General features: G+C 38.8%; 1 protein-coding gene across 1 annotated transcript; it reads left to right on the top strand.

Annotated features, from left to right (window-relative positions):
* The first annotated feature begins 8,243 nt into the window (after positions 1-8,243).
* Positions 8,244-9,406, top strand: LOC127630586 (uncharacterized). Its single transcript, XM_052108206.1, has one exon. It carries the CDS (start codon positions 8,462-8,464, stop codon positions 9,404-9,406), a length of 945 nt encoding a protein of 314 aa, XP_051964166.1. The 5' UTR covers positions 8,244-8,461.
* Positions 9,407-24,538: the final 15,132 nt, after the last annotated feature.

The following is a 24,538-nucleotide window of genomic DNA, read 5'->3' on the forward strand; positions in this document are numbered from 1 at the left end:
TAAACCTAGCTATGACTTTTTTATTTGATTATTTAGTGTAAATTTATAACATTATGATTTGTGTTATATTACTCTGGAATTACAAAAAAAAATAAAAATAATAATACAGCTGCTTAGGTAGTCCATTTGACAGTACATTTGGCATGCTCTCTTTTCTGCTGTTATTCACCACTCTCTTATTTCCTCTTGTGGGAAGTTTAAATGTAATAATATACATTTAATTGTACTGTTAAAAATAATATTTGCCATAATAACCTATTCACTGCTTTAGAAGTTTACCCTGTAGTTGTTTACTTCTGCATTCAAAAACCTGGAAGAGTGAAAAAGAACATTCAAACATGTAATCCTAATTTTTAATCCTTTTTTGTCTTGACTTTAAACAGTATGTCTTTTATTTTATTATTTAAAAATTAAATATCTTTTTGTTAAGTGTTTTGTTGGAAAAGTGCGCTTGTGCCAGCTTTCTTTTAAATAAAAGACACATTTTTTATATTATTTTGATCTAATGTAATGACTTTCATACATTTATAAATGTAGCTTTAGGATCCAAATATGTTTTGAGCAACTGCTCCATATCTTTAAGGTGACAAAACTTAAATCAAATAGATCTTCCTAGAAACCTGCTTTCTGTTTCTGTTTTCTTTTTTCTGCTGTTTGTCTTTCTTTTTCTCTCACCCTTTCTTTGTTTCTTTTAAATTTTATTTGTTCTCCATCTCAGTCTCAGCCAGTGCTTATACACCCCTTATACTTCTCATGTTTGCATTCTGTCTTTCATACACCTGCATGCACGCACGCACACACACTGCATTTCACTCCATTAGCTGCTGGAGTGCCACTATGCCTCTCTCACCAGGAAATAGCCACTCCAGCTGTGTATATTGCTGTCTCATGTCTCTCTCTCCACACACACACACACACACACACACACACACACACACACACACACACCCGCACACACGCACACACGCACAGCATCTCAGAAAATGCTTTAATAACATTTATGTGCTTCTCTCCATTTCCACTGACACTTGCGCCATCTGTGATGACTGCAGACAACAAAGCTCGGCTTCCTCTACCTTTTCATGCCCCCATCTGTCACGCAACACTTTCCTGCACTGTACAATCACATTCAGCTCATGTCAGGATGCTACTGAGTTCTTAGATCCCAGTGGTGTGCTGTCACGGCCATTGTACTCTTCCTCCTGGAGACTAATGGCTCTCTCAGGACAATGTCCTTCACAAATGAAGGTGTGGTCGACTGTCAACAATTTAACCAGGCATTCAGATGTCTTCCCATGTGCCTGCTGGTGAGGTCTGGCAGATTACCGGCATCGGTGAGGGATTTACTGTTCCCATCACTACATTGTGGGTGTCAGTATTCCTACCCTTTCACTGAGTGCTGTAATCTTAAGCATTGCAAGCAAGAGTGGGTTATAATACCTAAATGAATACATCTTTTATGGAAAAGGATTAGGATGAATATGCCACCAGCAATCATTTTTATATTTAAAAAAAATATGTTGTACAATATTAACTGTAGCTTATACTGTAGATGTTTACACTCACCAGCCACTTTATGAGGCACACCAGTACATTTACTTATCTGATTATCTAATCAGCCAATCTTGTTGCCGCAGTACAATGTATAAAATCATGCAGATATGGGTCAGGAGCTTCAGTGAATGTTCACATCAACCATCAGAATGGAGAGAAGAAGAAAAAAGATTTTAGTCTGTGGCATGATTGTTGGTGTCAGACGGCTGGTTTGAGTATTTCTGTAACTGCTGATCTCCTGGAATTTTCAAGCACATCAGTCTCTAAAGTGTAAAGAGAATGGCACAAAAAAACCAAAAACATCTAGTGAGCAGAAATTCTGTGGCCAGACTGGTTCAAGCTGACAGAAAGGCTACAGTAACTCAGATAACCCCTCTGCACAATATTAGTGCGCGGAATAGCATCTCAGAATGCACAACATGTCAAACCTTGAGGTGGATTGGCTACAACAGCAGAAAACCACGCTAGGTTCCACTTCTGTCAGCCAAGAACAGAAAAATTAGGCTGATTATCTTGTTCTTAGCTGACAGTAGTGGTACCCAGAGGGGTCTTCTGCTGCTGTAGCCCATCCGCACCAATGTTCAATGTGTTGTATGTTCAGAAATGCTTTTCTGCATAACTCTGTTGTAATGCGTGTTTATTTTAGTTACTTCTATCTTCCTGTCAGCTTGGACCAGTCTGAACACTCATCTGACCTCGGTCATTAACAAGCCGTTTTCACCCACAGAAATGCAACTCGCTGGATGTTTTTTGTATTTCGCACCATTCTCTTCACACTAGAGACTGTTGTACGTGAAAATCCCAGGAGATCAGCAGTTACAGAAATACTGAAACCAGCCTGTCTGCACCAACAATCATGCCACAGTCTAAATCAATGAGATCACATTTTTCCTCATTCTGATGGTTGATGTGAACATTAACCAAAGCTCTTGACCCATATCTGTGTGATCGTATACATTACATTTCTGCTACATGATTGGCTGATTAGATAATCATATGAATAAGTTGATGTATAGGTGCACCTAATAAAATGGCTGGTGAGTGTATAACTCTATAATGCCAAGATTAGTGATTCTCTACGTATGATTTGCGAGGTCATTTCTATAAGGGCTGTGGACAGAAGAGGAAAGTCAAAGATAAATGCACATATTAAATGCAATTTACCATCTAATCTAATATTTAGAATAGAAAAATAAACAGGCTAATAAGCTTTTAAAAGGGGAGGAAAATTTGTTTCCCATAACTTTCGTTGTTGACTTGAAAGGCTGTGTGTCATACTCTATGGTATTTTGGCACAAATTCATCTGTCACTCGGTAAGCCAAATCAAGCAGAAGCCAAGCTGATGTCATCAGATAGCATCGTGTGAGGAACCAAGTTGAGAAGTGTTTATGAACTGACAATCTGAGGTTTTACTCGCAATTAGTGTGAACGTGAATAAAAGTAATTGTTGTCGTAATGCCTCCAGTGTTAATTTCACCAGGAAACTGCCATGAAATGGACAACAGGCACATACAAATTATTAAATTAAAAATTTAGGTATAGTTATGTAATTGAGACTAGATTTGCCTTGGGTCACCATTTGATGTCCAACATAAAATTTGGTTCATGGAGCAAATGCAGTTGAAAACCACTGATCTAGGTGTTATGTTCTAGACTTACGAAAACTGATAACTGGAGACCAAACCAAAGGATGTACCAAAGAGAACAAGTGTAAATATAAATATATATATATATATATATATATATATATATATATATATATATATATATATATATATATATTTATATTTATATTTACATTTTTAGGATTGTCGATCTATACAATTGTTTAATCAAATGTTGATTAACTAATCGAATTAATGGCATATCTAAATAGTTTCTAAGAAAGGCCCTCAAATAATAATAATTACAAATATAATCATTATAAATAGTTATATTTAAATAATTATAGCTTTAATATAATAAATGTAATAATTCAGAGAATTTAAAGGCATTACATTATTGTGGCAGACAAGTAAAGCATCGATAAGACAGTAAGAGGGCACGACTGACATTTGTTTTACTGACAGATTAACGACTGCTTTTTTCATATTATTGAACATAAAGTTGACTGACTTCAGAGGGCAGTTTATTGTTTTGTTTTGGGGTTTTTTCATATTTTTGAACATTACACTATCTTTGCTGTGTGGGTTCTCTCCGGGTACTCCGGCTTCCTCCCACCATCCAAAAGACATGCAGGCTAGGTTAATTGGTGTCTCCAAAAAAATTGCCCTAGGTGTGGATGTGGATGTGGAGGTGAGTGTGAGTGTATGTCTGTCTATGTGTGGCCCTGCGATGGACTGGCGACCTGTCCAGGGTGTCCCCCACCTTTCGCCCAATGTTAGCTGGGATAGGTGTAAGTGACTGCTAATTTTGCCTGAATTTATAAGGTCAGTATCGAATTATTCGTATAGTCATTTTGAAGGACTTTTATTTTGATACGGCCTTAATGTGCCAACATGGGTGTTTAAAGCGCTCTGTTTCCGCTATGTGTATCGCACATTTTCAGTGACGGACGCAGCTTACATGCATGACGGTTTTCTCTCCCTGTGAAGTCTTTGTGCATCCCACTTGAGGGTTATAAGGTAAACTAAGTTAATGTTTATCTTTTTTTTGTAATTGTATTGTTTTATTGTGATGTTGGTTAACGGGTTTGAGTGATACAGTGTTTGTTTGTTTTGCTGTAGCTCTTACGGTGTCTACATGAGTGTTACGATTCGAATAAAAAGCTAATGGAAACATCAGTTTAAGGAGTACTTGACCATCATTCCAGTGGGGTAGCTACAGTAAGAGCTTGGCCATTCGTCGTTCGAGACTGCTGCTGTGTTAATGATTGGTGTCCATGCCGACGGGTCTGTGAGAAGTGGATGTTCACGGGCAGCAGGTCGATTTCCGATGGTCAAATGTGGTTCGTTTATGGATAACTACGGTTGAAAACGAGGATTAAACTTACACTATGGATTGAGAAAGTCTGTGTTCTACTTCAGGTGACATTTTTCCTTGCACTTCTACAGCAGTAAAAGGACATTGAGCTCAAAACAAGGGTTTGAAATGTTTAAAGCATTTTGAAAGACCAAATAATTTATTGTGTTTGAAGAAGTGATATATGTACGAGTTTTAAAGGAAATATTTGTCTTTCAAAGGGTTGTTTTAAAAACACAAAACCACTTGATATTAATGTTTGAAACTATATGATTACTGTTTGGTAATTTAAATAATGTTTTAACTGGACATTTTATATTATTGTGTGTGTTAGTTTGGTAATTTTTAAAATGACTGAGTTAAATTGTTCTTTTGATAATGTTGAATGTGAAGGGCTGATTAATAGTCTCCAACACGATATTGAAGTCCTTAATAATGAATATCAAACATCAACAGAGAGTTTAAAGCGACAACAGATAATAGAGACAATTGAGGCTAAAGAACAATCTATGAGTGAACTTAAAATCAAACTCAGAGAAAATTTAGCAGATTCTCAAGGTCCTCGACGTTCTGTTCAGCCTACCGAAATCCTACAGGGAAAATGCCTGCATTTCAAAAAGATGAAATTCAGAAGAAAGAAAGAAAGATTATTTCCATGTATGAACAATGGAAAATGTTGGCACGTAAGGCTAGAGATCAACTTAAGTCTGATATTACTGAGAGCCAGGTAGCAAATCTTATTGATACCCTGGAAGAGGAAAAGGAGAAAATTATGCGTATCTATGTTGAAGTTCGAAATTATGTCACGCCATCTACTGAACTGAGACGTTGTATTGATGCTTGTAAGGCTGTAACAACAGAAATAGTAAAAGTTGGTTATGAAAGAATATCAGGCATTGATGAATTTGATGTAGAACAAGTAAAACATCAGCTAAAGGATTTACTTGAATTTAGCCATGCTCGTTCTATCTATGGCTCTACTGTTTCTCGAATTAGCCATAAGTCTAGTGCTCAATCGAGTCATCGTACTGCCTCTTCATGTGTAGCATCAAAACATGCTGAAGCAGCTGCAGAATTGGCGGCAAAAGAAGTGGAGTACAAAATGTTAATGGAGGAAAATAAACAGAAGGAGATCTTAGATGCTCAAAAACGTGAACTAGAGCAGTTACAGGCGGAAAAGGTTTTAAAAGTAGCACAGGCAAGGTTTGAGGCCTATAATCGGATAGTAGTGCAAGAAGTTGCTGATCTTTCAACAAACCATGTTATCAGAGAACAACATTGCCTTCCAAGCCTTTCTTGCCAACTTGCTAATGATATATCTCCATCTCAAAATGAACTGCCTTTTCTTGTTCAAGCCCTACAAGACAGCATAAATTTGAATAGATTGCCAGCTCCAGAGCCCTTTGTGTTTAATGGTGATCCCATTCAGTATGTAGAGTGGAAGGCTTCCTTCATGTCCTTGATTGATCGAAAGAGTATATCTGCTGCTGACAAACTTTATTATCTAAAAAGGTATGTGGGTGGATCGGCACGCAAGACCTTGGATGGTACCTTCTACAGGAGTGATAATGAAGCTTATAAAGATGCCTGGAGTAAATTAGATCAAAGGTATGGTCAACCATTTGTGATTCAACGTGCTTTTCGCCAGAAGCTTGCAAATTGGCCAAAAATTCAATCAAAGGATGCTATTGGACTTAGAGAATTTTCGGATTTTCTTAATGCCTGCCAAGGTGCCATACCTCATGTTGCAAGTCTACAAATCTTAAATGACTGTGACGAAAACCAAAAGTTAGTTCAAAAACTACCTGAATGGGCTGCTTCGCGTTGGAATCATCAAGTTACACAAACCTTGAGAAACAATAATGATTTTCCTGACTTTAAGACCTTTACAGCATTCGTCTCATTAGAAGCAGAGATTGGCTGTAATCCAGTCACGTCATCTTATGCTCTCAGTCTAACATCTGTTAACAAACAAAATTCCAGAGAGTCTAAAGGAAATAAGGCTAATGTCCTTAATACTCAGACCGATTTGGGGTTTAATAGACCAAAGATCATCAAGCAAACTGTCAAACCTCCCTGTGTATTTTGTCAAGATCCTAAACATCAGCTCTATGATTGTTCCAAACTGATGACCAAGACACTAGCAGAACGACGGGCATACATATAGGAAAATAATCTTTGTTATGGATGTTTGAAAACTGGCCATAGAGCAAGAGACTGTCGTCATCGTCATTCCTGTAATTCATGTAAAGGGAAACATCCTACTTGCCTTCATGATGATAACTTCACCAAAAGAGAAAGGCTAGTTCCATTAACGGCATCTGCTCCAAGGTCAGAAGATGAGTCAACAGCGGTTCTGTCTTTGAGTGTGGCTAGAAAGGGATCATCTTATACATCAATGGTTGTGCCAGTATGGTTATCATCAAGCAACAATGCAAGTACGGAAAAATTAGTTTACGCCTTGCTCGATTCACAGAGTGATACAACATTTATCGACCAAGAAGTTAGCAATGTCTTGCAAGCAGATACATTTCTTGTCAAGTTAAAACTGACCACCATGACTGGAAAGGATACCATAGTGAAGAGTGAAAGGATCTCAGGACTTCGTGTAAGGGGTTATAGTTCTGCCACTTATATTGAACTCCCCCCTGTCTATACTAAAGATTGTATTCCTGTCAACCATGCACATATACCTACGTGTGAAACAGCTAAACTTTGGAATCATCTTTCTGCAATTGTTGAAGAGATGCCCTCTTTGAAGGACTGTGAAGCTGGCCTTTTGATTGGCTATAATTGTGCTAGAGCACTGGCACCAAGACAAGTGATTTTAGGAGAGAACGATGAACCTTATGCTGTCAAGACTGATTTGGGTTGGAGCATTGTTGGACCTTCATTACCCAGGCTTGACTCTTCAGGTATCACTAGTCTCTGTCATAGACTTTCGGTTAAAGAAATTCCTCCGTTGACTCCAGCAGATGCCATACGCATTTTAGAATCTGATTTTAGGGATGCTAATGATGATGACAAAACTCTTTCCCAAGAGGACATCACCTTTTTGAACAAGTTAAGTGATGGTATAAGGAGAAATAGCTCTGGACACTATGAAATGCCTCTACCCTTCAAAGAGAGACCTAATTTGCCAGACAACAGACAACTTGCTCTTGTGAGACTTAATCATCTAAAGAGAAAATTGTTGAAGGACCAAAGGTACAAAGAGCATTATGTGAAATTTATGGAGGAGGTCATTGATAGAGGAGAGGCAGAGGAAGTTAAAGATGGAGGGAGTGAAGGTGGAAAATGGTATGTTCCTCATCACGGTGTTTATCACCGAAAAAACCAGACAAGCTGAGAGTTGTTTTTGATTGTTCTGCGAGGTATGATGGAATCAGTTTAAATGATCATCTCCTTCAAGGACCTGATTTGATGAACAATTTGACCGGGGTTCTTCTCAGATTTCGCCAGCACCCTGTTGCTTTAATATGTGATATTGAGAAAATGTTTCATCAGTTCCATGTGCCCGAAGCAGACAGAAATTTTCTGCGTTTCTTGTGGTGGAGAAATGGAGACTTAAAAGAACAACCTCGAGAGTACAGAATGACAGTTCATCTCTTTGGAGCGTCTTCATCTCCAGGATGTGTGAACTATGGATTGAAGTATTTGGCTGAAGGTAACAAGGATCAGTACCCTTTGGGATCTCAGTTTGTAATGAATGATTTTTATGTGGACGATGGTGTTACAAGTGTACAAACAACAGAGGATGCAATTCAACTTGCTCAAGAAGCCCGGGACCTTTGTGCTGTTGGTGGCCTTAGACTTCACAAATTTGTGTCCAATTTTAATGCTGTGCTGGAAAGTATTCCTCCCTCAGAACGAGCAATCAATGTAAAAGAACCTGATCTCTCATTTGATTCCTTGACAGAGCGGACATTGGGGATTCAGTGGAACATGGAACTTGATTGTTTTAAGTTTGATATTTCTCTCAAGGAACAGCCAGTAACTCGACGTGGAATTTTATCTACGATTGCATCATTGTATGACCCATTAGGGTTCTTGGCTCCATTTATTCTTCATGGAAAGAAAATACTTCAGGAAGTATGCAGACATGGTATAGGGTGGGATGAGACACTGAGAAATGAGTTGCAGCCAAGTTGGGAGTGCTGGAGAAGAGATTTGGGTAACTTGAAGAAAGTGACTATTCCCCGCACATATGCTCCTCCTGGGTTTGGAAAGGTAAAGGAAGTAGAGCTGCATCATTTTTCAGACGCTAGTACTAGTGGCTATGGACAGTGCTCATATCTGAGATTGAAAAATGAAAGGAAAGATGTCCATGTTGCTCTCGCCATGGGGAAGTCTCGTGTGTCTCCTTTAAAGATTACAACTATTCCAAGGTTGGAGTTGACGGCTGCAGTCGTTTCAGTGAACGTCAGTAAAATCCTTAAGCAAGAACTTCGGTATGCTGACATCACAGAGTTTTTCTGGACTGACTCCAAGGTTGTTCTGGGATATATCAATAATGAGGCCAGACGATTCCATACATTTGTTGCTAACAGAGTGCAAAAGATTCATTTAAGTACAGTGCCGCAGCAATGGCGGTATGTTCCAACAAAGGAAAATCCTGCAGATCATGTCTCAAGAGGTCTCACTGTTGATGAAATGATTTCATCTGACTGGTTCACAGGGCCAAGTTTCTTATGGAATAAGGAGATGGTTCTTCCTGCCAACGAGATTCCAGAATTACAACCAAGTGACTCAGAAGTCAGATGTTCTCAAACGCTTAACATAAATGCAGTGGAACAGGAATTTATTTTAAATCGCCTGTCAAAGTTCTCGTCTTGGTCTAAGGTAATAGGAGCAATCGCACGTATTCAACGCACGGATTCGCAAGGATAAGTCAAACAGACTTTCTACAGTTGAGGAAAGAGAAAAGGCGAAGTGCCTCATAATCAAACTTCTGCAAGGACATGTGTTTGAAATTGAATTGAAAGCATTAAGTAAAGGTATCCAATTGTCATCTCACAATGAATTGTACAACCTTGATCCATTTCTCGATAGTGATGGTGTGCTTAAGGTGGGAGGAAGACTTCGCAATTCTTCTCTTTGTAGTCTACTCAAACATCCTACAATTATCCCCAAGGACCATCACATTACTGAAAATGATTATTGCTGATTGCCATGAAAGAGTTAAACATCAAGGTAAAGGATTTACCATCAATGAAATTCGTTCAAGTGGGTTTTGGATCCTAGGCATCAATCGTGTTGTAGCATCTCATGTGCGTAACTGTGTTACCTGTAGAAAACACAGGCGTCCAACAGAAGAGCAAAGGATGGCTGACTTGCCTTCAGAGAGAGTGAATCCTTCTCCACCATTCACTTACTGTGGTATGGATTGTTTTGGTCCATTTTCTGTGAAACAAGGACGAAAAGCGCACAAGAGATATGGATTGATCTTGACTTGTTTGTCTTCCCGTGCCATTCATATTGAGATGCTTGATTCAATGTCAACAGATTCCTTCATTAATAGCTTGCGCTGTTTTATCGCCATACGTGGGGCTGTGCGGCAGATTAGATCTGATCAGGGGAGTAACTTTGTAGGGGCTAAGAATGAGTTGGCTGAAGCGCTCAAAGAACTTGACACTGAGAAGTTAAATAATTTCTTGGCTTCGAATCAGTGCGACTTTGTTATGAATGTACCATGTGCAAGTCATACAGGAGGTGTATGGGAGCGACAGATTAGGACTGTCAGAAGTGTCCTCCAGTCTACACTTTTAATTGCTTCTGAAAGGATTGACGATTCATCTTTAAGAGCGTTCCTTTACGAAGCCATGTCAATTGTAAACAGTCGCCCACTTACTGTCAACAATTTAAGCGACCCAAATAGCCTTGAACCCATAACGCCAAATCATTTTCTTACCATGAAATCTACCATTGCCTTACCTCCTCCAGGCAAGTTTACTAGAGAAGATCTTTTTGCCAGAAAAAGGTGGCGCCATGTTCAATATCTTGCTGAACAATTTTGGAGTCGCTGGCGTAAAGAGTATCTCTCCAATATTGCAGTCAGACAGCGTTGGCACACCCCTAAGAGAAATATGTTAGTAGGGGACATTGTGATTGTTAAGGACAATGATCTACCTAGACATAAATGGTCTTTAGGTAGGATTGCAGAAACGACCATAGATTCGGATGGACTTGTGCGGAGAGTCAGGGTTTATTTTGGTGATAAAAATCTGGGAAAGAAAGGAGAACGTCTTGGGAAGCCTTCTGTTGTTGAACGTCCTGTTCAGAAGTTGGTTTTATTGTTGGAGACTTGTTAAATTTTTTTTTTTTTTTTTTGGTTTATATTATTTGAAGTGTCATTGTAATTTTGAAATCATTTGTTTATTATAACTCATGATTTGGTGGGAGTGTAAGTGACTGCTAATTTTGCCTGAATTTATAAGGTCAGTATCGAATTATTCGTATAGTCATTTTGAAGGACTTTTATTTTGATACGGCCTTAATGTGCCAACATGGGTGTTTAAAGCGCGCTCTGTTTCCGCTATGTGTATGCGCACATTTTCGTGACGGACGCAGCTTACATGCATGACGGTTTTCTCTCCCTGTGAAGTCTTTGTGCATCCCACTTGAGGGTTATAAGGTAAACTAAGTTAATGTTTATCTTTTTTTTGTAATTGTATTGTTTTATTGTGATGTTGGTTAACGGGTTTGAGTGATACAGTGTTTGTTTGTTTTGCTGTAGCTCTTACGGTGTCTACATGAGTGTTACGATTCGAATAAAAAGCTAATGGAAACATCAGTTTAAGGAGTACTTGACCATCATTCCAGAGGGGTAGCTACAATAGGCTCCAGGCCCCCGCGACCCTGTACACAGGATAAGCGGTTGACGATGGATGGATGGATGGATGGACACTATCTTTGGCCTACAGTCCACAGCAACACATTTTGTAACTGAATTTGTCAATCTTTCTGAGATAAATTTAATACAAGGGCTTTTCCTGGGACACATTAATGTATACATATGCCAGACACTTTTGGAGCAGTGTACTTTGGATGTGTTGCATCTTAAAAACTTTGTTTCTAGGTCACTGTGCCAAGTTAAATGTGGAGTGGTGGTGGTGTAGTGGGCTAAAGCACATATCTGTTAATCAGAAGGTCACTGGTTCGAGCCCCACGGCCACCACCATTGTGTCCTTGAGCAAGGCACTTAACTCCAGGTTGCTCCGGAGGGGATTGTCCCTGTAATACGTGCACTGTAAGTCACTTTGGATAAAAGCGTCTGCCAAATGCATAAATGTGTTGTTTTTCTAAGTTTCAAACTACATTACATCTCAGGAGTCCTGCGTTTGGAATTGTGCTCCATCCAGCTGTGTTTGAGTGCTAGAACGCGTCGTTATCTTGTGCTGTTGCTAGTGTCAAGCAAGTCTGAGTGTAGTTTCCTAGACAGCTGGAGTTTTGTTTGCTGCCCCCTGCTAAAACTTTGTGGTACTTTAAGATTTAATTTCTCCAATGGTAGGAATATTCATTATTAATATCCAGGGACATGATTAATTGTGTACATTTTTAATGTGCTTTTTTTAAATAATTAATCGCACTGAATGAATGTGTTAAATCGACAGCCCCACTAATTTTGCATTTTGCACAGTTGCATTTGGAAACTAGGAGTCCCGAAACCCTCAAGTGCTCAGCAGGTCAAAACTGTGACTCTTGCAAAACTCTCGTAGCACTGAAAAAAGTAAAACATATGTATTGATTTGGAGAGTCTGGGATCGAACATACATACCTCCACCCCAAAATATACAAGCAGAAGTTGAGTGGGGATCTTATAGTCAAGGGGTTGTCAAATACATACTCTATCTCCAACTCTTGAAACACAGACCACCTCCACTGTTATGTCCCTGTTGTCTGGAAACCAAGTATTTTAAGTAAACAGTAACCCCAGGTTTTGGGCGTTTTTTTCATCGTACAACTGCTTCATACTTGAATACCTAAAAGACAACAATAACATCAACACACAAATTGTCACTTTATGCAACTTTACTGAAAGATCTTGGATTAGATTTTGTACACCTTTGTCAGAGTAAACAAATCTTTATTTGCATAATTTTTAACATTTACAATTATGCCAAAAGTGAATAAAGTACTTATTGTGAAGAAATAGACAATTTAGAAAAACTAAATTAAGAAATTAAAGAAAAGGGCAAGGTAAAAATAAATTAAATTAAGTCTAAACTAAAATATGGGGAAATAAATTATGCAAATATGATTTATAGTAATATATCACTCATAAATGATCAATAAACCTTTGGCAGCTCTCTGTCTCTTATTTTCTCTTTACACTGCTCAGGAGATACAGTAGCATGACAAATTTATTGACTCTACTCAAACTCTAAACAGTGATCTCACAATTCTGAAATTTAGAGTTTCCCTGGAAACAATCTTTGGAAGTGATATTACCTTCAGGCAGGTGCTTTGCTCTTGATTACAGTGTTGAGATGCTGGATTGTTGTCAGCTGCAAACTGGCGGCAAGCCTGTGATGTTTTATTATGAAGGTTGACAGGTTAACTACAAACTAGTGGCAGTGCGAGACATTTTCAATGGAATAAATCAAAATATATGCAGTGAAGCAACATTTCTTATATTGCTAAGAGAAAATATACAGGTATGTATGCTGTACTGTGCAAAAGTCTTAGGCACATTAGATGTTTCACAAAAACATTTGTCTTTCTGTAAGATGGACAAATATATTATATCATCTGCTTTGGTGAGTAAATAGGTTAATATCAATTTTAGATTTGCAGACATTCTTTTTACAAATAGAATAGAATAGAACATGCATCCTGCAACAGATGGTTTGGCCCTGACAGAGCCTGGATCACAACTTCTTCAAATCAGTCTGGGAAGAGACAGAAACAACTAAGACACCCTAATTACATAGAACTGGGGCATGTTCTCCAAGATGCTTGGAACAGCCTATCTGCCAACAACCTTGAAAACTGTGCACAAGTGTACCTTGAAGAATTTGTGCTGTTTTTAAGGCATAGGGTTGTCACACCAAATTATTTTTGAAGCATCCTCACGGTACAATATTTTTCACAACTGCCTAATACGTCTGCACAGTAATGTTTATAAGAAAATGAATATTTTTGTCCTTATAACAATGGGATTATTTAGCTACTGTTTAGCTATTTTTTCTTTTTGAATATTAATATCAGCGCAGGTCACTGAGTCACTTTATATACACAAGCTGCTCTTCGATTAACAGTAAAACTGCATCGTCACAAAACCGGGAAGATACATTATGATTTTGTTCCTAAGTTATTCATCTTGGTGGCTTCATACAAGTAATATTCCACATATTATCACAGTTAAGTGAGAGGTGAAGTAAGTATAAACAAACTTTAGGCATCCAAATCAAACCTGTGTAGAATAAATATATTTGTAGAAGTATATGAGAATAAAGTATTTTTTTATGTAAAAGATTCTTGACAGAGGTTTTGTTAAGTAGGTTTGTATGGTTTGGATTTGAAACACTCACACCACATACTGTATATTAGTAAATGTCAGACTACTGTATCATTCTTACAGATCGACCTAACTTCGTATATTGTTGCAGTTCCTTACAAAGTTACCTGCTATTGGTGAGTAACTTAAATTTATATTCGCTCTAAAGCTCTCAGTTTACTCACATTTACTGCTTCGTAAGTATTAAATTTGGTCCCTGGTAGTGCCCACAGATCCAGTTCTAAAAGTGATTTGATCGCTGAAATACATAAAGCAATACGTGCAGAAGGGTGGCTTTGAGCTTTGCCACTGCACTTGCCATCCCAACACAGACCCCACTCACATCCTGGAGATGGTGCGCAATTGTCACACATGGCCCATAATTATGCCCCCACCCCAGTTTTCCTCCACATTCCCCAAAAGCCCTCCCCCCAGCCCAATCCTGGACACAACTCTATAGCTATCAGAGCATTTTGCTTGTTAAAAGCTTGTGTTGATCTATGATTTCAGTGAGAATCTGCGCCATTGATCTGCAGCCGTAACAATGACAAGCTGTAACAATGACTATCAATAGGAAATCAATCAACCACTCTGTGTTTGTTTGTCTACTCAAAGCTGGGGGAAAACCACAGGATAGATGCTACAGATCTGCAACACTCAGACAGCCTTGGAGCTGTGTACACCTACATGTCCGCACTGTTTTGCGATTATTATCCTATGTACTGTAAATGTGCTAAATTGATGCATTTGACTGTTCTGCCTCATCTTGCTGTCTTTTTCAGCATCTTGAGTGCTGCGTTTTTAGACAGCAAGTCAAGTTAAAAAGAATATCAAATGTTAAAACCCATCTCTAGACACCTGTGCTCCTTTCTCTCTTGCAGTTTTAGCACAAAATACATTTGGTCTGAATGGCCCAATAGCCTGCACCCTACAGAAAAAAAAATCACTTTTTGAACGGAAATGGAAAAACAGATCAAATTTACTTATGTGAGTACAATGCTGGCTTGCTTTAATATTGGCTGACTAGACAACAGACTGGGCAATTCAAAAATAATGAATTGCGCCTGCTTATAGTTGGTTGTCTACATGCACTGTCTGCATTGCTTTAACACCTGATAAACTAAATAAATTATGCAAATTAGTTAATGGCGCAAACATGGCCAAAAATCTGTGCTAAACGTGATTTGCATGTTACAATTTTTCATCTTGCATAAAATCTAGCAGTGCTAGGACTGTAAAGAATCGTTGTTCCACTGCAGCCCAGGTGCCTGAATCAGCTCTTATAAATGCAGAAAGTGCATTTGTATCTGGATGTACAGTGCTATTCAAAAGTATTTGCCACTTTCCTGATCTCTTCTATTTTTGAGTATTTTTCATACTAAAATGTTTTAGATCTTCAAACAAGATCTAACATAAAACAAAAGCAACCTGAGTAAACACAAAATACAGTTTTCCAATATATATTTTTTGTATTGTAGCAAAAAGTTATCCAACACCTATATCACCCATGTGATAAACTAACTGCCCCCTTAAATTTAATAACTGGCTGTGCCACCTTTAGCAGCAACAACTGCAACCAGATGCTTCCAATATCTGGAGATCAGTCTTTCACAACACTGTGATGGAATTTTGGCCCACTCTTCTTCACAGAACTGCATTAGTTCTGCCACATTGGAGGGTTTTTGAGCATGAACTCGTTTAAGGTTCTGCCACAGCAGAAATGTAGTTCAAGTTATGACTTTGAAAATGTTGCTCCAAAACTTTAATTTTGATTATTTTGAGCCATTCTGAGGTGGACTTACTCATATGCTTTAGATCATTAGCCGCTTTTTCACTATTGGGCCAGTGCGAGCCAGGGCCATAAACTGGTCAGCTGATGTCAATAGCCTTGGACCACAAGCCGCAAGACCAAAATCCCAACACAGATATCCCAACACACTGTCCATGACCTCAAGCCATGGTTCCTAAATTACAAGATATTAAAGCTTGTTTAACAAACCTTTGCAGAGACTGCTGTACAAAACACAGTAAATTAAACTCTCTTTTGACGATCGTACACCTGTAGCACAAATGCTAAATGCGTAGCAGCATTGTTTATCAGTTGGGTTGCTAGGAAACAGTCAAACCAGTTATGCTACCTGGAGTGTTGCAGTTTTAGTTGTTTAAACGTCATTTTCATGCTACTGAAAAAGTTATATTTAGGTGTTGATTTGATTAAACAGGGCTGGCAGTTATCTGGCCTATGTGTGCTTAGTCCAGCTGAAACCCATTATGAATGCAGTTTCATAGATTTGGGGATTTAGTAACTAAAGGGGCAAAACATTTTTCACACAGACCCAGTTGGTATTGCATAACTTTTTTGCTTTAATAAATAACATAAGCATTTAAAAACTGTATTTTGTGTTTACTCAGATTGCCTTTGTTTTATGTTAGATTGTGTTTTAATTTTTTTAATTAGTAAGAGATATACACAAAAACAGAAGAAATCAGGGTGGGGGCAAATATTTTTTCACAGCACTGTATGCCCAGCTATAGCACTCTTCTCCATCGTTAGTTGAATTACTGCTGCCACGATCAATGTAATGTGTACACAAACATCCCTTTTAAATAAAATTTGGTTTATACCAAACATAAAAAATTAAATATACAAGTAAATCACTGAAAAGAAGGTGGTAATAATGCAGCATTTATTGTGCCAGGTATATTGTTAATTTTTGTGAATAAGGCTCTTCTATTATAAGCCTCTTGTATTTGTGGTGTGTTTGCACTGAAAAGAATGACAGTAACTTCATTTAAAATGCACGGAGCAGCGCTATCCCAGTGCATACAGTTGTTGGTTAAACTGGATTGTGGGTAGTTAGTGAATTAGAGACAAGTACACGTCCCACACAAGTAGTGCAGCTGTTTAGTTAATTCACCTGAGTGTGTAGGAAAGGAAAGGAAAGATAGGGGAGTGGAGGAAAGGAAAGGAAAAGAGACAGAAACAGAAAGGAAAAAGAAAATTACAATGCTGATGGATGTGTCTGGGCAGACAGCTCCTCCTGTGATGAGTGCTAACAGCTTGCTCTCCACTCGGCTGTGTCAAACAGCTAATTAGGCACTGAGGCATAATGATTGCGACTCCATGCGAGTCTCTGAGGAGATCCTCTGCCACAGCATCGATGAGAGAGGTCAAAGGTCACAGCACACCCACAGGCAGGACGGGGATATTCAATGCTGCGCTACATTTGCCCGGCTCGGAGCCTTGGCGGCATGTACAACTCTGACTAAATAATTATACAGTGGTCTATGTGGGTCAGACAGAGGGAAGATTACTTCGAGTATAATCTGTTATATTGAAAAGAGATGATAAGCACACCTTTCATTTCCTCTCTCTATGTGAGTCATGTACCTAAAGGCTTCTCTCTATGTGAGTCATGTACCTAAAGGCCTCATTCATTTTTCACTGTGTTAGCGAGACCTCGAAAAGACTGTGGCATAGTGTTCACTTTCCCAGAATATGTGTGTGTGTGTGTGTGTGTGTGTGTGTGTGTGTGTGTGTGTGTGTGTGTGTGTGTGTGCGTTTGTGTTTTACTAACACCTGTTGATTCACTCAAAAGACTTTAACTCTCATTCATATGCAGACAGGGGAAAAATTAAGAGATGCAGATACTTGATGTATGTGTGTCTAATAGGAAACATATTCTTCCAACACAGACTTGCACAAGATTGTGCATGTAAAATGTATGTATTGTGGCAAATTGTGGGTCAAAAATAACTGGATACATGAATTTTAAACATTTATGGAATAACAGCTATAAAACAGACTTAAGAAATCAATTCTTTCTGGGGTTTCTTTTCTTTCTTTCATGGAACAAGTCAAAAAATTCTTCTCTTTTCCATACAAGTAAAGCAGATAGTGGCCATTGCCTTTGAAGCTCCAAAAAGGACATACAGAAATATAAAACAGAAAAATACCATAAAAGCAGTCCATACGACTTGTGCACTATATTCAAGTTTTCTGAAGTTCTACAATTTGATATACACCAAGAAGCACTCAAGAGAATCAATGGCATTTGTGTCATTGACACAAAACCTGGTACAACACATCTTAAAATAAAAAATAACACTCATGCAAACAGGTAAACCCCTGATAACAAATAAGCTGGATGTGTAAATAAACATGAATTCCTAGAGTATTAACAATACAATACAATGAAACTTCATAATAATAGCAAACTAATAAAATAATGTACTGTCCCATTCAATGCAGTTTATAAATCCTGCACAGCACTTGAGTATCTGCAGCTTATAACCTTAATTCACACACTAAGACAGAATATGGAAGAATGGAAAATATTCATGCACAACTGAACCTGTGACCTCATATTTCAGTTCGGAAAGAGCTCCTAATCTGACCCTACACTTTGAGTCCTTCCTCTCCTCTATAGGTAGCCAAGAGCTCATGTTCTAACAGAGATTGTTTATCATCTATTCTTTGGCAAACTGTCAAGGCCACATCATTTTCAAAACACTGACATTTTCCCACAGTAATTATGGAAATATTCCTTTAAAGCTACCATACTGAGGTCATTTTTGACAGCAGCATAAAAACAAAACAAAAAAAAGATAGCAAAAAAACAGCCCAGAGCGTCTGGGTGGTAAATGGTGTTATACACGTTACCTTAGGCTGAGAAAAGGAATCACTTGTTTTTATCTCAGTTCCCTTTGCATTCCAAGTCGAGACATGTTCCATCCTGCAAATTTGGACAGAGTGCATTATATGTGCAGTATATGTACAGTTGAAGTCAGAAGTTTGCATACACCTTAGCCAAATACATTTAACACAATGCCTGACATTTAAAAGTAGAACACATTCCTTGTCTTAGATCAGTTAGGATCACTATTTTATTTTATGTGTGTGAATGTGAAATGTCAGAATAATAGTAGAGAGAATGATTTGTTTCAGCTTTTATTTCTTTCATCACAGTTCCAGTGGATCAGAAATTTGCATACACTTTGTTAGTATTTGGTAGCATTTGGCCCATTTCTCCAGACAGAACTGGTATAACTGGTCAGGATTGTAGGCCTCCTTGCTCGCACACGCTTTTACAGTTCTGCCCAGACATTTTCTATTGGATTGAGGTCAGGGCTTTGTGATGACCACTCTAATACCTTAACATTGTTGTCCTCAAGCCATTTTGCCAAAACTTTGGAGGTATGCTTGGGGTCATTTTCCAACTGGAATACCCATTTGCGACCAAGCTTTAACTTTGTGGCTGATGTCTTGAGATGTTGCTTCAATATATCCACATTATTTTCCTTCCCCATGATGCCATCTATTTTGTGAAGTGCACCAGTCCCTCCTGCAGGAAAGCACCCCCAAAACATGATGATGCCACGCCCATTCCTCATGGTTGGGATGTTGTTCTTCGGCTTGCAAGCATCACCCTTTTTCCTACAAATATAACAATGGTCATTATGGGCAAGCAGTTCAGTTTTTGTTTCATCAGACCAGAGGACATTTCTCCAAAAAGTAAGACCTTTGTCTCCTTGTGCACGTGCAAAATGTAATCTGTCTTTTTCTTCCGTGCTGAAAAGCCTCTCAGGTTATTTCGACATAGGACTTGTTTTACTGTGGATATAGATATTTGTGTGCCTATTACCTCCAGCATCTTCACACGGTCCTTTGCTGTTGTTCTGAGATTGATTTGCACATTTCACACCAAACTACGTTCATCTCTAAGAGATGCGTCTCCTTCCTGAGTTGTATGAAGTCTGTGTAGTCCCTTGGTGTATATACTTGAGTACTATTGTTTGTACAGATGAACGTGGTTGCTTCAGGTTTTTGAAAATTGCTCCCAAGGATGAACCAGACTTGTGGAGGTCCACAATTGTTCTCGGAGGCCAATTGAGTTTGAAGGTAGGCCTTAAAATACACCCACAGGTACACCTCCAATTATCCTATCAGAAGCTAATTGGCTAATTATGACATGCCAAATCTATGGTTAAAACACCATAGATCTTTGAGAAAAGGCCAATGAGAATTGGTGAGTGTAATTTGCATGCCACTCCCCCGGACATACGGGTATAAAATGAGCTGTAATGCCCACTCTCATTCAGATTTTTTCTTCGGAGCTGAGCGTTTGTGTATCAGAGAGCTGAATCCCACTGCTGTTCCATTCACATCTTAAAGAAGCGTATGCTGTTGGATATACAGCGCATATCTACTTCTGCACTATTAGTGCAGATTACACCCCTGGGCGCTTGGACAGTGCTACTAAAAATAGAGTATATATTTCTGCAAAGAGTATATTTTCCTCTTAGGAAAATATATTAGAGCAGCACGTTGACGTGAACGTCTTTTTAAAGATGCCTTTCCGTCTTTGTGTGATTCCTGGATGCGGTAGTTATCTCTCCGCATGACGTCTTGTGGGGCGTTGGGGGAGGTTACGTGAAGACTGATGCACCAGCTTGCTTGCACCTGCATCTGCAGTTCATGCAACATGGTTCAGCTGTCGAGCGAGTGACAGAACTGGAGCGTCTCGGTTACTGTCAGAACCTCCGTTCCCTGATTGAGGGAACGAGACGTTGTGTCCCTCTAGCCACAACGCTATACTAGCCACTGGAAAGGCCAGGACCTTGCATCAGCTCCTCAGCACAAAACCTGAATGAGAGTGGACATTCCAGCTCCTTTAATACCCGTATGTCCGGGGGAGTGGCATGCAAATTCCACTCTGCAATTCTCATTTTTCTCAAAGATCGGAGGTGTTTTGGGGCTCTGAAGAGTGACTCCTAGTGTCACTACATCAGGAAATGGAGGTTATAAAAGTAACAGAGACGTTCTATACTGCAAGTTAATATGACTGAATCAACCCGAATACATGATGTTCAACAACAAAAGGGTAAGGTCTGGTAGCAATAGCTCCTTAAATAAGAAGTGTGTAATTACTGCACTACCGATGGGAAAAAATAAACTCACCGTATTCCACTGGCTGTCCAAACGTTTTGTCCGCCTCCAGACTCACACCACTATGAGATATAGAATGTTAGGCTAGTCAGAACGCTAAAAAAAAAAAACAACAACAAAGCTAAATTTTGAACCAATTTATGGCTTACTAAAAGTTATCTATTTTGGATTAAGCTGGGACAGAAGAAAGTATTTTAACATTGACAAATTACACACATCACCTTTAAGGAAATAACTGCACAGTTCTACTTTTTAATGTGAATTATGAAAAAATTAGACATCTAAGGATTTAGAGAAAGTTATTATAAATATTTTATAAGCATTTCAAAGCTAAAATGACTATGGATTAATGGCTTGTTTATGCTATTCAAATGTGTAAATGAGTTATTGATCGAATGACACAAACTTTGCTTTTCATTGTTAGCCCTTTTGTTTTTCATCAAATTTGTGTTTATTACTTGATTCAAGAGCGACCAAGTCTTCACTTGTTTGTGAACTTGTTAGCAGATTTCTGCAAACAAGCAGAAGGGCATCGCCCTCGGTCTTAGTCTGTCTGTCAAACCTGGCATTCTGCCATGTCAGATGGAGCAGATCGGTGCCTCTACAAAATGCTTATGGTCATGCCAGGGGATGGTGGTTGCAGTCTATGTCCTCTCAATGAACAACCTGTCATCTGGGAATATTTCTTATGATCTTATACTCACCGGACCTTCCTTGGCTCCAGGAATGCCTGCTATCCTTCTCAGTGACAGATACAGTGTTCTGACCCGCCTGTAGCCCTAGGTGGATCTTCTGCCGACGTGGCAGGGGGCCTGGGCCCGCTTCAGAAGAGAATGATGGTGAGCTGCCAAGCTGATCTGTTCTTTAAAGAACTGCAAGGTTGGACAGACTGTGTTTGCACTGACTGCAGGCTGTGTCTTGTGCCACTTTTGGGTTTAAATTTGGAGAAGGACAGATTTGAGTTAAGGGAATTTGTCATCATATACTCACCCATGTCGTTCCAAACCCATATGACATTCTCTCTTTAATGGAACACAAAATGTGATTTGTGAAGAATATTCTGGCCATTTTTTTCCACAAGTAATTACAGTAAATGAGGACTGGGGCTGTCATGCTCCAAAAAGCACCATAAAAATATAATTTAGGTGGTACATATGAGTCTTCAAAAGACATACGATAACTTTTTGTTAGGAAAAGGCCATGTGTCCAGGAGGAGGGTGGGGACCTAACCCTAACCCTATGCATGCCCAGTCCCAATTGGGCTAATCAGCCAAGGAGAGGGATAAATGCAGCCAAATACGGCAGTTCAGGAGAGAGAGAGCTACACGCAGCTGCCGTGTATGTGTCTTTTAAATTAAATATTACTTTGACTGTTCAGCCTGTTCCCACCTCCTCCTTGCCCATTTTACCTGTGTTACATCGGTAATGTGCGAACCTCCATCAGCGGCAAGGGCTCTCTGGTGGCACGTCTTCCTCCAATCCTGGGTTTCGGCACCAGTGTGGCAAACAAGCCTCTTGTTCATCGGCAAAGGAGGAAGCAGGGAGAGGGTTAACATTCAAAAATACGTTTAATAAACAAAACACAAAATAAAACTGCCTTTCAGCATAACACAAAAGTGCACACATGAACACTACTGCATGCGTCTCCCTCTCTCTCTCTCTCTCTCCTTTATCTCTCTCCTGCTTAGTGGGCAACTCAGCGCCGGGCGTGCATCCTCACAGCCTGGCCACGCCTTCCTCCTCATCACAGGGAGATTATTAGTGAATAACAACTTATTTTTATAATCATTTTTAATATTTTTTATTTGTTCCTCAGTCAAAGTGTTAATATGTCTTGGAATACAGCACACAAATCATACGGACTACTTTTATAATACATTTTTCTTTTTATTTCTGGAGCTTGACAGCCGAGGTTCCCAATCACTTTAATGTAAATAAATGAGTGGCCAGCCCATTCTTTAACATTTCTCGTTTTGTGTTCCATGGAGAAAGAAAGTCATTTGGATTTGGAATGACATAAAGGTGAGTAAATAATGACAGAAACTAACCCGTTAAATCACATCTAATCTACAACATCTATGAACATTCCTCTTGTACTCCACTCTAAGTGCAATCTTCACCTAAACCATGTAGAGTGACTCAGGAAAGGGTTACATCAGCTCATCTTCTTTCATTATCCTGTTTAATTTCTTTTATCAAAGCGTTGTTAGTTTATTCACGCCATCTAATGTCCCTCCGGAGAACAGAAATCAAGCAAAAATTACTCCAGCTGTCTTTCATAACCCTGACCCATATTGAAAAGGCATCATTTTATGCAAAATAGATGACAGCCTTCAAACTGCTTCAACAAAACGAAAAAGAATGCATTTGTTCATTATGGCACCTCATCCCTTCATCCCCCGTTCATCCACCCCAAAGCTTCTTTTCTGTTGTTCTTTTTCAAAAGACATAAATCAGCATGATGACAGCATATTCATGGACACATTATTCTCATTTTCTTTTTTATGTATTCTGTCCATCTTGAATGAAAAATCCACCTCCCCAGAGCTACCCGGAAGAGAGGAGAAAATGTGAGCCATCTGTGATTCCCCATAGTGCAGAGATGTTTGCTGTGGAAGAGTCTCTCCCAAGCATTGGAGCTTAAATCTTAGCGGAAAATACAGCTAGTTTCGGCTCTGAGACAAGAAACAAGAAGTTTATATTCATATCATGCACAGGACAGAGTTCATTTGAGAGCACACACATTTAACATGCTGAAAATGGGAGAGAAACCCTTTGTTACCATACAAATTGAGTTAAAAACCATTACGAATGAGTACAAAATGATTTTTCATTAGCATGACCGAAGCTGTTGTCAAAACTAGGAGATTTATAGGAGCTACTTGTTCTAATTAGTGGTGTAACATGAAAAAATGCTACTTCTCTGTTTTCTGTTTAATCGTACGTATCTCACACGCAACTTTACTGTGGTAAAAACCAAATGTGTTTGCCTCAATTGTTCACTCTGTATTCATACAGTATATAGGATTGGATATGGATAAGTCTGATTGATTTTAGTGAATCTTTTCACATTGATGGTTCATTTAAATAAACTAGTTTAAAAATAGCTTTCACTGATTCATAGAATCCTCGTAAATGTGTGACAGTGTCGTGATATAAAAAACAATCTTAGAATATTTAAATTTTACAAACAATATAACAGTCAAATACTGCCTTTCATCATTATGTGTCGAATAAATTGACTAAAGAACTTAAATGAAAACTGTTTCAAAACAATAGCCAGAAGTCATAAATATCATATGTGTTTACATGAATTTAGTGTGACAAATCAGGGATTTACTGATGTTACAGCATTTACCAAATTACTGGGTTTGACAGCATTATGTCGTCATGATAACGAAGTTGTTAGATTGGTATTACATTGTGGCAGGGCGGAGGGCGGGGCCGGGTCGTGATCATACACACCCGGTCCCGTATTAGGCTAATCAAGCCTCCGAGGTATAAACGTTGACTGCAGGGTGTCGTGCGGGATAGAGAGATCGTTAGCGGACATGTCTGTCATGTGTGTGTTTAT

This window comes from Xyrauchen texanus, chromosome 37 (genome assembly GCF_025860055.1).
Source record: "Xyrauchen texanus isolate HMW12.3.18 chromosome 37, RBS_HiC_50CHRs, whole genome shotgun sequence".
NCBI classification, from domain to species: Eukaryota; Metazoa; Chordata; class Actinopteri; order Cypriniformes; family Catostomidae; genus Xyrauchen; species Xyrauchen texanus.